We start from the raw sequence: 16,146 nt of genomic DNA, 5'->3' as shown, positions 1-16,146 counted from the left end.
TCACTTGCTCTTGTGTATTTCGGTGTGTGTGGGCCTGAATAATTAAAAGCATCTCTTGAGCGTAGTGAGGCTGCATCTGTCTTTATATCCACTGCACTTCCATTGTCCTCAATGGTTTACTGGCACAGGTGAGTGGCCCAAGATTAACTCATCATCATCATGACACATTCTGGCTCCAGGGCTGACACACACAGACACACACACACCGACAGTGATGTGAGCTTGATTGGACATTTTAAAAGATCCTTTGTATTTTCATCTGCAGTGTGAGCTGAATGCTGATTTTTGCATAACAAAAAAAGAACGCTTTGCACTGAATACGCTGCAGTAGAGACAATTTCCAGGCTTCTGATGCTCCACTCTTACCCTAGGTGATTGTTTACTGACCTGCTGCGGCCATGTGTTCGCTGGTCCTGATTGGCTGAAAGCCCACAAAGGGAATCTGCATGGAGAGGATCAGGCCGATGATGTAGAAGGTGCTGTAGGCTGCAGGAACAAAAAAACAAAACATAAATCAGTATATTCATTAGAAAACACTCACATAGACATAAACTAAAATGATGCTCAGTCTATTGTCTGAACAATACCAACAAAAAGACGTGGGGGACGTGGTTAGTTGATGTATTTTTTAATCAGGTTGATATCCGGTTTTCAATTGTGGTATCCAGATCCAGCCTCCTTTTTATTAATTTTGTCTAAATGTCAGCAATAAATTGAGATTAAGCTAAATGAGGGTGTGTCTGTGTGTTGTTATCTGCAAGTAAACAGGAATAAAACATCATCACAGATGATGATTCAATGTTCACTAAACATAGTGATCACTCAGGTACAGTTCTGAACTGCAAAATGTGTCATTAGATCCTGATCGCTCACTTAAAGTTTTACTTATTATGGACTTTGTTTAATGTAAGGCTGTAGCACATCACTCTTTGTCCTGAGGTTTTTACCGGGGCAGCACTAAGATGGACAATGAGAGGACAAATATGAAGTTACTGTCAATGTTGATATATCTTAAAGACATCACCCAAGCTCTACGCACATGCATCGTCCTGCTGCCACTCACCAAGTCCTCAACACACACACATTTTTCTGTTTCTTACTGTTAGAGTAGCATTTTTATTCTAATAATATTCAATTATATGTGACAATTGGCCGACAAACATAGGAAAGAAATGAGATCCCTCCAGCATTCTATTGATAAATCTTGATCTATTGTGTGTTTGTGTGTCAACATATCAATAACAATCTCATTGAAATTTCCAAAAGGTAATAGAGCCGAGAAAGACGGTGCACACGAAGACATTGTTAGTGATTCTAAGACTGTGGCAAACACACACAAACTCAGAAAGTCCTTGACGCTCTACACAAGAACAAACAGCCTTTCCAGCCTAAATCATGACTGACAGTCTAAGAGCGATTAAACTTCAGAGTTCAAACAATTTACACACTTGGGAGTCTGCAGCACAACCAGACAACGGGCTTGCTGTGAATGCGCAGACTAAACCTGAAAACCATTTCAAACAAGCCCTCGGGGGTCGCAAACACTGAAACCGAGCTTCAATAACAAAGGCCTCTAAATGAGCGCTGCTGGTCGAGCAGCGCCGCCGCGCCGCAGACAGCGGCCTCCGAGCTACAGACACGGTCAGACACGTGCACTACATGTGAAGCCGTTCTGGAGGAGAAACAGTATCATTAGCTGTGTGTCTGTACTGTAGCTGTAGCTCTGCATTGACTCATATTATTGACCATTCATTCTGACTCATGCAGGAAACAAAGAGGTCGAACACAGAGACCGGCTTTTCTCTCAAATATTCGGTTTCCTGCTGGTGCATTCAAGCAGATTTATTGTTCCATTTTAGTGACAATATAGTCTCTACTCTATAACAAGAACAGGGACTCCATTCCCCACTCATTGCCATCCTTCAGATTAATTTGTAAGGCTGAAGCCTCACCAGATTACACTGAAGGGAATAGGGAGTGGTGAGGAGTCTTTGCCAATTTGTGTTTGGGCAGAGAATCAAACCTCGAGCCCCTACTGCTGCCTTCACAAGTTGACATCATTATTATGCACCAAAAGATGTGTGGCTTGCTGTGGAAAAAAAAAAAAAAACCTGCTGGTCTGTTATAGAGCGAGAAAGAAAATATTTTTAATAATCCTTGATCTGAGTGGTGGGAACAAAGAGAAAGATGAAATATTTAGCTCTTTAATCAGAATCTGTTTTTTTATTCCCCTTCCCCTGCAGCCTTCTAGGTGGATCTCGACTCACGACGGCCAGCAAACAGTTTTATGTACGTGTAACAGCAAATCAAACGGCTGTTTAGTCCCCGATTGGATCACACTGCTCCTGTGTGGCTGTCTTCTAATGATGGAAACATTATTAAAGAAGCCTTACTGAGGCGGGGAATGGAAATAAACACTGCTGCTGCTGCTGACCCAGCCTGTTCCACAAACTGCTGTGTTCAATTAATTCTAGGATCCATCAGCCCTCTGGTACAATCTGATGTGACCAAACTGAGTTAGAAATCCTTTGTTAAACTGACAACGTGACAGATAATTGATGCAATTCTGTGGTCCATTGACATTGTAGGTCAAATACCTGTTGTTACAATGATTTGAGTAAAAGCAGCATAATTCCTTGTACAGTTAGGAATATCTACTGCATTCGAAATAATAATACCACCACTGAAATTATATTATTATAATGCTCTTATGCTCTTATTAGGCTAGCTGCTAGTTTTACTTTTGTAGTCAGGTCATGTAAGTCATGGAGAAATTGGCCAATTTTAGCTTTAAAAACAGCCTCAAACAACTGCTAGCGTAGTAGCCGTCTGCCTGCCTGGTGAAACAAAATCTGCTTCTATTCTATCAGCAATCAGCTAAGAGGACCAAGTCATAGTGTCAGTTTGAAACATAGTTTTGAGCAGGTCAGGTCAAAAAACTTTCTGAGTTTATAAATAACTTAACAGAAGCACTGCGTGCAAAAGTCCAGGCTGTCTGCTTCGTCTTCCCCCATGTCCTTCATCTCTCTCTATATATATATCTATGCATCCCAACACACTGCTGGTTCTGCCTGGCTGTCAATATACAGTTGCAGAAGAGCAAGAACATAAGACACACTGCAGCTGAAAACACACCTCTACAACACAATATTTTAGATAAGCCATAGTAACAGACAGTTGTGCCCAGTGGAGCTGGTTTTTCAGTTGATACGCCTTATGTCTGTACTTAATTAGGAAACAAATGGAATATAAATTAAGCATGTTTTTCAGGCAGTGGGCTGAGATTCCAGCCCTTCAGCAAAATCCCTGATCCAGCCAACCCACCTCCTCTCCCTGTGTGAAAAGGCACATTAAAGAATAAGATATACTCAGTGATTTCTGAAAGTAGTTTCACTCTGTGGCCAAATAACACAAAACAAAGACACAATGGGGAGTATTTCTGCAAGCACAACAATCCACATCAGATCAGTACTTCTGCTGAAAACTTGGCCTAGCCTGTGTGCATCTTCGTCTTTGGCAACCACCCAAAGACGCACAGGTTGGTGCACAGTATGCAATCTAAAACATGATAAATGTGTGTGTTCTTCTTGAAAAATCTCTCATAAAATCTAATCCAATCACTTAGTGCTGCTGCCGGCTGCCTAGGAGAGCAGTTCTGTAACTAATGAGCCTGGTGTCGCTCTGTTGAAGTATCCCAGCTGGGAGCACGTGGTACCTACGCTCTATAGACACTGAGCGATGTGACGGCCGAGGCTGGTACCAGGAACCAGCAGCAGCATGTTAGGGAGTAAAGGAATCTATCAGGAGAGTTTGTGATACTGCTGCTACAAAAGGACACAGTGCTGATAATGAAATTTCAATTGGATTTCATTACAGTATTCCTGCTTTATAAGACAGGGAAGATGGAGTGCGAGTGTTGCGGTGTGTGACGGCAGGTTACACACTGGACTTCAAATCCCAGCGCATGGCATGCATCACAGAAGGCAGTGAGCTATTACAACTTTGAGCTAACTCAATTACTTTGTTGCTGCAGGCAGAGTGTACGGTGCTGGTCTTAGGAGAGACAGACACAGGAGGTGAGGGGGAGGAGTGTCGTGGGGTGGAGGAGGATGAAGGATGCAGGAGACCGAGGGAGGAAGTCTGATGTTGAATTATTAATTTTGCCAATAATCCTATTGGAGGATGCAGACGCTACCAGTCGTCCCGTCTCATCTCTGTACGGCTTCCCTTTGAATCCACACTTCACAGATTGCCTGCCAAGTTAATCTCACCTGTTGTCTGCTTTTCAAGTGCTGACATGTCATTACTTCAACCTGCTTATTCTGTGCCGGGGTTGGTACGTATGGGTTATTGGTTTGGATCAGAAACAATGACGATGGTGATGCTGTGTTAGGAGGAAGCTGTGAGGCAGGGGTCAGGCATGATTCATGATCAGTGAGGCGAGTTCAGTGTGTGAAGAGCTGAGCTCTTTGAATGGAAGACAGCTTTAATCTTTTTTTTTCCCCCTGCCTGCATTTCCACTTTCCAGCTCCCTTACTTTTATCACAGAGCTGTTCTGCTCTTCTCTGGGGGATTTGTATAAACTGATAGAACATCAGCTGCTAATGGATGGTGTTAATTATCAGTAAGACTGTTTATACAAGGCAAAGAAAAACAAGCTACTGTGTGTGGTATCTCTACATCTGTGTGGCTTTGAAGGGGAAAATACAGCATGTGTGGCTGCTAAATGTTCAATTACCTCGGCCTTTGTGTTGTCTGTTTATCCTTCGTGTGCTACCTTGAATGCCAAATGAGCACAAATGCACCTCTTCCACTTCATCTGCTTGTGCCCTTGAATTATTCTGAACATTGAAGGTTGTGTCTCACCTATGTAGACTCTCCTGCTGAAGCGCTGCATGAGCAGCAGGACGAACACGTGCAGAGGAATAAGGTTGATGATGAACACGTAGCCGCCCCACGCTGAAACCTGTCAAACACAACAAGATTTAATGAGACCATTTGAAATTAATTCCAAGCTTTTGCTGTTACAGCCTCTTTAATGGAGGGGTGGAACAATCTGAATTGTGCATGCTCCCCTGCACACAGATGTACGAACGCACAAATAAACAAACCCAGACACAGTTAGTTTCTTGTCATGGTGGGATTTTGATCCCTGCTGTATCTGTGCAACACTTTCAGCTGCAAAATAACCAGCCCACGAATCCCTGTAGGCTGGCAACTGAAGGGTGGCTGTGTTTTCTTTCTTTCCTATTCACAACACACAGGCTTCCATAATGAGATGTGTTGCAATAAGAAGAATGGAAGGGGGACGCTAAGCTGCACAGCCCACCTGAATGCTGTGAAATTCTTCTGAGCTGCAGCATTCAGATGTTGTTGTTGGTCCCCTCACACACACACACACACACACAAATATGCACACATGCCTACACATGTTCTAAACAGCAGACACACACATATGCACTGACTTTTCCAGCTTTGTGCTGATTTGTCATGTAACTGCCAGGCAGTGAGCAGCTGCCAGGAAACACTCTTGGCTGAGTGATAGGTGGGGAAACTGGGAAAGGTTCGGCAAAAAAGACTGTTTTTGTGTTTGCCTGATGAAAATGGCTCCCAGTGGTTTGAGTGCAACAATGTTGGATGGACATCCTAACCTGCAACATGTCATTCTGAGGATCTGACACAGCCTTCACTGTTTTACTGTTTCTGCAGGGCCTGTATCAAGTTTGAATCACGCTTGACCCTTGGACTACAGAGAGAGACTCTTAACAGCAAGGAGGAGGACCACTCTGAGAAGAGCATGATGTGAAGCACTAAAATTATCCATTATTCTATGTGATAACTCCTATTAGCCATTAAACGTCATCACAGACACAAACTCTAAAGTTGAAAGAATCTTTTGTCCATGAACTTTACAACAGACTTTGAATGCATCATGTGTGACGGTTCTGTACCTAAAATAACCAAATTAACAAGAAGCTGATAGTTTAATCAAGAACATTTGATTTGAAATCTAGTTCTTAAAATTAACAAGATTCTATAAAAACACTAAAAGAATTGTGTACTGCTATGCCCGACTCATGTGCGACCAGGAGTCACATGACAAAAATTCAGCTGCAGGCTTTCTACAGCTCATGTGCTTATCTAAAAATGAAAACAGCTCCATATCTAAAGCATGAGGAGCTCATGTCTTTAGTTATAGTTTAAGAAAAGCTATACTTATACATGTATCTCTGTCTGATGGCCGTTATCTTCAGAAAGATCCAAATCATTGTGATGAATTTCTTCAATGTTATACCACAGAGAAGAAGGTGTGTGTACAGATAAACAATAGACTATATTATATATAGGTACCTAATGTGTCCTTACAAGGTCAGGACACCTCTGCAGTGCTTCCAACTACTGGCTGAGGTAGGAGTGATTTAAAAATCAGGATTCTCGCTAAGAAACAGGCCAAATGTTCTCACCATGTAGAAGTAGGAGAGGCAGCATCCGATGGTCCAGAAGACTGATCCCGTCTTCACCGACTTCACCTGCAGTTTACACAAGAGAGCATTAACAACATACAGTCAAATCCACATCAACAGCCTCCATTAGGCCGAGCTGCTCTGTTCACTGTTTTTTCCTTGAGGACTTTGCAGCTCGCCCAACACGTCTGTCTGAATTATTCATCCCGCTTCCCTCTTTAATGACCTACACAAAGCAGAGCGCTGTGTCCTACACATCTTTACCTTCCCCAGCTCACAGCACAGCAAATGCTAGCAAGGGCGTAACATGGCTAACGAGTACCGACTTAACAAAGGTACAGGTTGGAGCTGCTGCTATTGATAGTAGATGGAAAAGCTGAGCCAATGAGAATCCTTTCACTAGATTATTAATCTGTGTTTTAGGCTGATCCGATAACAAGTGATGTAAATCACATAGATTCACGATACAATTATTAAAGCCAGGGAACAGACATCAGACCTGTACTATACTATTCCCCGTCTGTCCATACCACCGCGGTGACTTCAGGGCTTCATCAGCACTCTGGTAGACCTCTTCTTAAACCTCTAAGGTATGCTTTAAATGCAGTGGACAAACCACTGAGGACCAGTGTGATGAATTATCAGCTGACAGATGCTCAGATTACTGGTTAAAGGGAAACGCCTACATGAACACCCACTGGCTTTAACAGCTCCAATGAGGAAAAACAATATTTTATGTAACACGTTATTTGGACGAATCTTAATAGTCTTCTGGCTAGTGTTCATTGTGTCTCTTGTTTGGTGTGCACTGGCTATCAGAGAGCTTACACAGCCGCTGTAGAGCTAAGGGACAGTAAAATCTCTACATCATCTCCCAGGCTTATTGCTCCATTCTAGCTTATTAACAGCTGTATCGCCACACCAAGCGTGCCAATCACAGCTTTGTAGGCAAGCCAAGAAAGAAAGGACTTTTGATCTTTGTGTGCCAGATCTGGAGAAAACAGTGCAAACCCAGCAACTAGTGTAGCAGAGATCAATGCAGCTGCAGCACAGAGCTTGTTTTTGGTCGACTAACAGCAATGACATGTGCAAAATTGGCCAATTTCTTAGTTAACTGCTCCTAGCAACCACTACTGCCGCTACTGTGACTTTGAAGGGACAGATTTGTCAACTGCCACTGACTGTGTGAAAACAACCCCCGACCACGTCTGGCTCAATAACGAAGAGAAAGAAAAATTAGAGCATGAGGTCGGGACAAGTTGGGTGAAAACACTGTGGATTCGTTTGATTTGTTGTTGATGTAGAAATATTTTTTTGCATTGCAGCCATTGCATTTTCTTCCACACCCCATGGAGCAGCCGGTTGAAATGTTAAAAATAGCTGCATAATGGAAGGACTACTAAAGTATGTATGGACGTACCCAGAGGTAGTAGGTGAACTGCAGAGCGAAGATAGCGATGCCTTCGTTGTCAAAGGAGCCGGCCACGGAGCGGGAGATGTACCCTGGGACGATGGCAATGAAGCAGGCCGCCAGCAGCCCCGCCCCCTGGTTCCACAGCTCCCTCGTCAGCAGGAAGGTGGAAATGGAGGTTAGGCCACTAAACACAGGAGCCAGGAACACGCACACGTCCCGGATGTGGACGGTAATGTGGAGCAGGTTAAGCACATAGTGGATCAGGCCTGCTGTGACCATGAGGCCTGGGTACACCTGGAAGAAGAAGAAGAAGAAGAAAGGTGTAGATGTAGGTGTGGGTGCAGAAATGATCCTCTGCAGACAAGCAACACATTTATTTATTACCAACAGGCTTCTTGTTTTGTCTTTTTTTTTTTTTTTGCAGTGTCAGGATGCGAAGGCGAGATATTTAAAGTACAGTTTTGTCAGCTAATGTGAAAGTGCACTCAGGGGAACAGATTAGCCCACAGCCCATACAGAGAGGGTATAAATATACAGAACAGGCGCTCGGAGATGAGCTGTAGTGTAATGACGTGTTAAAAGTGACCCCCGTCTATCTGTCCTTTAGCTGTTATGAAGACAGATATACTCTCTGTGTGTGTTGTACGAGCGCTCCCTACCATCGCCCCGATTCCCCCCGGAGCTGTTTAACTATCCAGCCATGCTTATTAAGTGTGAGTGTGCGTTTAAGTGCGTAGCTGAAAGTGAGCTGATGAAGATTCATAAGGACAAAGAAAGGGTGGAGCTGTCGCCCAAAGTGCAGGCAGTTGTCTCTCTAACCATCTGAGTCATTCACTTCTAACTCACTCCACACAGAGCATCATACTTACTGTGCCCCCGACTATCCTTCCAAGAGGATACCATGCTCGTTCATCGAACCAGTTGAGGAACTCGAAGAAGCCGTTGGTAGTGAGGTGGTGAGTCGACCTATAGTTGAACCTGGAGGATTCAGAGGGAGAGAGGGTTGTCACACAGGGAGCATCTGCAGCAAGTAAAAATGCACATAATCATTATTACTTTGTGAGCTCTGTGGGAAGATGAAAGACGTTCTGAAGCTTCCACAAAGTCTCCATACTTTGCTTCTACTGGCTCATTTATTTACTGCACTTCTTATGCAGCTAAAGAATAAAACCAACGCAACCTTAGTTTAGTACTTTTTGATAAAACAGTCGCACTGATGTGTCTTAATGTAACTGACCTGAGTAAAGGCCCCAGTTACTGTAGCTGAGCTAGACAAACATCAGTGAAATGTTTCAAGAGCAGTAACACAGTAGTGAAAACTTTACATCTAGCAAACTTGGAGCATTTAAAAAGTTACAGCACTGAAACAGTTCAACAAGAAACTTCAGTGTCTTAGCTGTGAAAACAGATGGTAGCACTGAAGTCACAACAAAGTCACAGCATGGGAAGAAAAATTCAAACTTACAGAGGTAAACTTAAAAGAATAACTTTGCAGACAAACAGGGAGGCCAAGGAAAAGAGGAGAGATACTCTTCACATCAACACAGGCAATGCCTCATGTTTATCTCATTGTTGATGTGAGAATAACACAACATTCATACTGCTAATTAACCCCCAAGACCCTTCAGAGAGAAAAAAAAGGAAAAACTGATTTTGAACCTTCTGATTGAGTGCACCAAACTCGACAATTTCTAATCAAATCTTATTCTTCATTCTTCAAATCGTAATTAAAAATCACCAAAAAATAAACTGCTTCTGATGAAAGGATTCTGTGAAAAACTAAAGATTCTGTACACATCATTTGCAGACAGCAGTCATATTATAAAATTAAGCAAGTTTTTGGTTGACATGCAGGTATATTTTTCACACATATTGCAGATTAAATAATCAGTTATCACATTTTTTCATGATACATGTCTGACTTGGACCTTATAGGGTTAATACTTTGATAGTTCTGGAGATGCACCAGCAGAGGTTTGTCCTGCATCAGGCCCAAACTGCGGTGAGATCATAAACACATGACAGTCTGTTTGCGGATTTGAGTACAGGAAGGAGAAATGTGGTAATCTGCGGACGCACCAATTAGAGCTAATTGAAAGCTTGCCGGGAAACTGGCAGAAACTTTACTCCCCTACAGACTCACTGCAATCTCCACTGACAACATCACAGACTCAAGGTTTGATTGTGATCGTTGGTTTCCAGAGTTTTCCTCACAGTTACCTTTTTATTCTCTTCCTTCGTATTCTTCTTCAGCCCTCTGTCTGCCTGTTGTTTACAACAGCACAGCAACAATCCGAGTACAGCCTTGTCTATAATTAGACAGGCCTGGTAGATAGAGTGCTGCTATTGTACAAATCCTGCATCTAGCCCCCAGCTTTCAAACAGAGTCTGTGCTGCTGACACACAGCAGTTAGTTTGCCTGTCCCCTGAGCTTTTCCACGAGTATTAAAGTGCTCAATACAAACTGTCCCTCCATGAAAAACAGGAATATGATGGAGGGATTGCAGCATATGGCGTGCTCAGCCCCCTCAGGAGCGAGCGCTAGATTGAGGGTACGTGCACAGGTTTTCACGTTCACTCTTTGGGCACAGTTATTTGATTGAAAAAAACAAAAACAAAAAAAGGTGGGAGAGAAAAGGTTCCCACACACACACACACAATACAAACACATAATCCATTACGCCTCTGGTGCCCTGTTTCCTGACAGAATGCCTCTCGTTTTCCTCTTACAATTACAGTCCCAGAAAGGCAGCGCTATCCTAAAGCTTTCAGCCAGCCAGTGGACAGACAAAACACTCACCACCCACACTTGACTCTCTGGATGATGGGCTCTTAAAACCTCTTCCAGGCCGGGTTTCAGATGGAAGTGAAATTCTGTCTCACCCGTGGGATACAGGCTCATTAATATATGGGAAGGCTCTTTTAATGCTAAGACTAACTAGCCTTTCTGACAAGGAGATTAAAGTAACTCCAACTACCAGGCCAACCTTAGGTATAATGTTCTACTATGAACTCTACCTGCTGCTACAGATGCACCAGCTGTCTGTGTCACTATCTGGACTTCAACTGCAAAAGAGCTAACATAGACTTTCAAGGTTCTTCTAAGTGCAAATAAGTTTTCTTGAGGGAACAAAATGTGTATCAAGGATTTATGTACATTCACATAGAAATGTGTAATCCAGTGAATTAGTATCCAAGTTTGGGAGCTTCAATTTCTTGCTCCACAACCCCTGATCTGAAGTTTGCTCTAAAATTTTTGGAACTCAAAATGAAAGTCTGCAGCTTCTGAAAAGTTCATTTTTTTTGCTCCAGTGTATTCTTAATTTTTCTTAAGAGTGAAAAAGAAAACCAGGATGAAGTGATTGCATTAAATTAATGAGTATTCACTCATCAAACCTGCGAGACCACCTAATTAGAAGCACGGTGTAACACTCAGATAAATGTTCCACTGGTGTCGAGCAACACAGTGTACCTGAAAGATAAAACAAAACAAATCCAAGATGTATGACACCCAGTGAACTTTGTGCAGTTTTCTTTTTTAGCTAATAACTTTAGTGTGCAGAGTACATAGAGGATATATATTGGAGGTGGCCATTTGTTCAGGTCCACTGAAAAAACCACTGTGCTGTTTTCTTCACTTAAAGATATTGCTGACAGGGCGTATGCATGGGAGATTTTCTACAACATCTCAGTGCTGAGCCTAAATTTGCTGCAGCTTTCTGGGTTAAATATGAATACAATTTAAGCAGCACAGCTCTGCAGAACACCAATGATTCTTAGTCAACTGTCATTAGGTAAATAAGCGGCAGCTAGACAAATTACAGGGTGTAAATAATTCAGATGCAGCTTTACTGCAGCAGGGTAAATCCATTTCACCGCAGGCCACATGAGGGTACACTGGCTCCCAGGGGGCAGACACTGAAGCGATGAATGAAAGTAAAAAATGCGAGCATCACTCGGACTGATCGCCATGGCAACACCTGTGGCAAGCCACCGAATATCATTCACGGTGTGAATTTCAGTGCCCTTTGCAGGAACTCCTATTAGAAAATATGTCATTTTTTTTCATCTTCAAAGTAACAACACGATTTGATTGGAAAATGTTACAGTGCAGTGGTGAGGTTAAGGGTTAAAATGAATGAAATTATGATATGTGAAGCGTAAGCATGCCCTTTTTACATTGAGCAGGGTGTCAAATGTTGGAGTTAATACTGTTTTCTCCCCTCTGAAACCAAACCCTTTGCTAAACTTCACCCCGCTGCATCTTTAAACACAGCAGATGGCAGCAAGCAAGAAGCAAGAGCAAAAACACAGTGAGGGCAGAGTCCCCTTTTAATGACCCACACCACTATGTTTTCCAAGGACAGGCAGCCCTCTGCAGGGTGATCCTGCTCCCTGCTGCTTTCAGATGGTGTGTGTGTGTGTGTGTGGGAGCCTGACACAGGAGGACTGAAAAACACACAGCTTTGAGGAGATGACAGGATGTGGCATCAAAGAGATTCACACACAGCTGTAAACCTCTATCAGGCATAAACATAAACACACACACACAGGCATACACAGACACAGACACACAAAGCCAACCAGTGGCCGATATGAACACAAACGAAAGGCATGCGTGCAACAATATTTACACAAAACGGTCTGATAGGAAATTAAATGTTCCACATGCTGACAGGTGAAGTAAAAACACATGCAGAGTGAGTGCGTTACAAAAGGCAATAACGGCTGTATGTGATATATAAACAGGGTACCCTCTTGTACCATGAAACCATTGACATATTACTTTGTTTACATCTGAAACTGTCATTCCCACCAGCATGACTCAAGTCTCCCGTTTCATACACAGTAGGGCTGAACGATCTATCGTTTTAGACCGAAAATCGCGATCTCAGATGACGCGATTTTGAGATCGTCAAAGCCGCGATTTTTTGCACTGCTCCTAACTGAATCAGGTTTTGTTTTGTCAAATGCTACGGCTGAAAACGAAAAGAAAACGGAGGAACTGGTCCCTAAAACGTACTCCACCTTTATGTTCGGTGCTGTTTCTGCCGGCAGCAGCAGCGGCGTGTCTTCTAAGCCTGTGTGTGTGTCTGTGTGCGCGCGCGACGTGAGTCGCAGTGGAAGGGCCGCGTGTAAATGCTACGAGCACGTACGCGCCCACCTCTCTGAACATCACCAGCTCCTTATATTCAGGTTCGCTGCTGTTGTGCCGTCAGCAGCTCTTCTACACCTGTGTGTGTGTCGCGTGTGTGTGTCGCATGTGTCGTTTGTGTACGTGTGTCGTGTGTGTGTGTCTGTGTCGCGTGTGTGTGTGTACATCAGATGCAGACAGAGGCAGCAGCTAATGACGTCACCAAACAATAACGCAGGCATTTGATGAAGAGGCTCCATGAGGACTCTAGTAAACGGTGGACAGAGCTGACAGCAGCAGCACCGTTTGTCCTTAGATATGATTCCCATGAAAGTTTGATCATTTGTTCTAAATCACATTGAACTTTAAGAGTTACTTAAGTCTCAATACTGTATTTATTGTTTAACCTTAGGAGGCACACTTCAGTCTGTTTAAATGACTGTTGAATAATACTTTACAGAACTACATTAGTCTTCTTTTAACCTATTTGAAATAAAACTTTATTTTGTTCTGTAATTGTTATTTAAATTTTCATGTTTATTAAAACTAATACTGAGTGCACGTTATCAGAGTTTACTTTTAGATCTACTGATAGTTTTTGAGAAGTGACAGAGTAGCTACCTGAAGTCATTTACACAGAAACATGTTTGACATGATTTGAAAAAAAACGTGGATGAAATCGAAATCGCAATATTTGCCAGAAAAAAAATCGCAATTCAATTTATTCTTAAAATCGTTCAGCCCTAATACACAGTCCCATGTAATAATTAGGGCTGGGTATTACCATCAATTTCCTAGATCGATTCGATTTCGATTCTTAGGGTTTTAAATTGATTAATCACGATTCAATTCGATTCGATTCGATTCAATCTGCTCTTAAATAATGAAAATATACAATACGTTGCAAAATACATGTCTTTATTTTGTAAATTTGACAGTTCACATGTAACTGTAAACAAAACTGTCTTATCCTACTGTATTAAAAAAAGTGCAAATGTAAAAAGTGCTCATGAATGTTGCAGAAAATCGTAGACAGTAAACTTAAACTGTCACACAGAGATCCTTGTTGAGGAAAAGGAGCTCATTGACATTTGCTGACTGTATTTTCATTCGTGTCACATCTTTCACAGATGTATACATCACGGGGATCACAGTTTCATTCAGATGTTTACGTTGCACCATAACGTAGTGTGGTTCGAGCACCTGAATGAGCTGCCGGAATCCTTCAGTTTCCACTGCCGAGTATGGGCGTAAATCTCTGCAAACAAAAGTTGCGATGGCCTCTGTTGTTTTTATGGGCCACGGAGACTCTGATGGTAATGCTGGCAGGTCCTTCAGTTTCTTTTGTTTTGCTCCGGGCGGTGTACTGTCGGAAGCTAAGTTTAGCGTAGTGTGGTACCTTGTCAGGTGGTTTCTGAGGTTTGTAGTAATCCTACAATAACTGAGCCCTGCTTGGCATATCTTGCAAACTACCTTGGTTTTATCAAGCTCTTCGTCCTTTGTCCTTTTAAACTTGAAATGATTCCACACTTCGGATTTCATTTGGGATGGCTTGCCGAGCGGTGTTTTCCCTGCCTGAATGACGCGACGTACGACTGCGCAGCTGCGTCATCACGCACCAGAGCGCTGAGGGAGGAAAATCACACAACACAAAAAAACTCGATCTCATGCCCTGTGAATCGATAGTGCAAAATTTAAATGGAATCGATCCGAAATCGATTAAATCGATTTTTTTACCCAGCCCTAGTAATAATAGCAAACAGGTTCTTCTCATTTAAACTGTGGTGGAGAGGACCACACTGAATAAATGGACAATAGCAGACACCCTCTCCACAGCCTCCTGATTGGACAGAGGAGCAGCAGTGACAGACGGCAGCTCTCACTGTGTTGCAGAATTGAGTGGTTCAGGAGAACCTTTGTCTCACCCCCAGCTGTGCAAGGCTGTCACCTCTGTTTAACATTTTAACCCTATTTATTTAGGGTTTTTACAATTCACTCATGAATGGAAAAGTGCGTGTTACATATGAGTTGCTGCATATTAACATTTCCTGCACTTCAGCATCATAATGAATATAAAGCATACAAGACGATCACAGCCTAAAATCTTAAAATGTACATTAAACCAGAAAGGTGTTGCTTCTCCTCACTTTGCCGTGCAGTAACAAGGCTGTCAACTTTAATACTACCAGCATTTTTAACACCAAGGCCATGCTTTTTTTCTTCTTTCAAAGAACTGTGAGGAATCAGATTATAGCGGAGAGCTTGCAGTAGCTGATCAAGTTAATAAGACTAATAAAGGACCTACCCTACCCAACACAACACACTGACCAAACAGTCATAATGTTATCCAAGTCATAAATCTACACAAGGCCTTGGATACATAAGACATAATGTGAACCAGAGAAATGGGCAGGTAAGACCCAAGCTGCAATCACCAGGGCTGAGAAAAGAAGCCTTTAAACCACAAGTGTATACATCTGCTCCCTAAACACAAGTTCTTATCGTGGGTGATCGCAGGTTACGTCGTACGTCAACATGCAAGGAGGAAGAAGACGTGGATGCGGGGTGACAGGTCGTAGCAGCTGTCACACTGTGTCAGTCATCCTAAATTTCTGACACCGCTAGAATTTTATCTCAGCTTGTCTTTGGTCGCAAGACGCTGAAAACGGCCATCGTGGAACCTGTCTCACAGTGCGACGTAAGACCACGGATTTAGAGCCACGACCAAAGATATCTCCACGATTCTCCTACGATGCTTGTCTTTCGTCTGGGACAGCCCAAAATCCAGGACAATCCATCCATGTTAAAACCAACTTTAAAGCAGAAATAAACATGTTTACAGTCCAAAGATGGTTCATCTAAATCACACACAGGCGGTAGTTCCAATTTACAGCTTTCAGGAATTTCTCCTAACATCCTGGTGCCAGAAGCCACAGATAACCTTTAGGAGAAGGTCTGAGGTGTTTTGGCAGCAAACAAAATAACAGCAGTATATTAGGCAAGTGTGCCAAGATTGCTGTAGCTCTCAGTGTGACACTGTGGTTCTACTGTGGTGTCTAAATTAAAGAAAGAACAAAGTTTCTAGAATCTTATGTTAATAAACACCAGAGTTGACCTGCAGCTTTTTAGCAGAC

The 16,146-nt window shown here is 42.7% G+C and overlaps 1 protein-coding gene across 1 annotated transcript in view; it reads right to left on the bottom strand.

The window, feature by feature from the left end:
- The window catches only part of LOC114449113 (dolichyl-diphosphooligosaccharide--protein glycosyltransferase subunit STT3B-like), a 48,200-nt gene that overhangs the window by 10,272 nt on the left and 21,782 nt on the right, over nt 1-16,146 (bottom strand). Inside the window, exons 2-6 of the mRNA XM_028426480.1 lie at nt 8,748-8,856; nt 7,885-8,172; nt 6,465-6,530; nt 4,867-4,966; nt 388-486 (exon numbers count right to left, since the gene is read on the bottom strand). Coding sequence (XP_028282281.1) covers nt 388-486; nt 4,867-4,966; nt 6,465-6,530; nt 7,885-8,172; nt 8,748-8,856 — 662 coding nt within the window. The remainder of the gene's footprint in view (nt 1-387; nt 487-4,866; nt 4,967-6,464; nt 6,531-7,884; nt 8,173-8,747; nt 8,857-16,146) is intronic.

Source organism: Parambassis ranga, chromosome 16 (genome assembly GCF_900634625.1).
Source record: "Parambassis ranga chromosome 16, fParRan2.1, whole genome shotgun sequence".
In the NCBI taxonomy this organism is placed as follows: domain Eukaryota; kingdom Metazoa; phylum Chordata; class Actinopteri; family Ambassidae; genus Parambassis; species Parambassis ranga.
The sequence above is the reverse complement of the archived record's forward strand: the minus strand, read 5'-3'. Positions and strand labels throughout refer to the sequence as shown.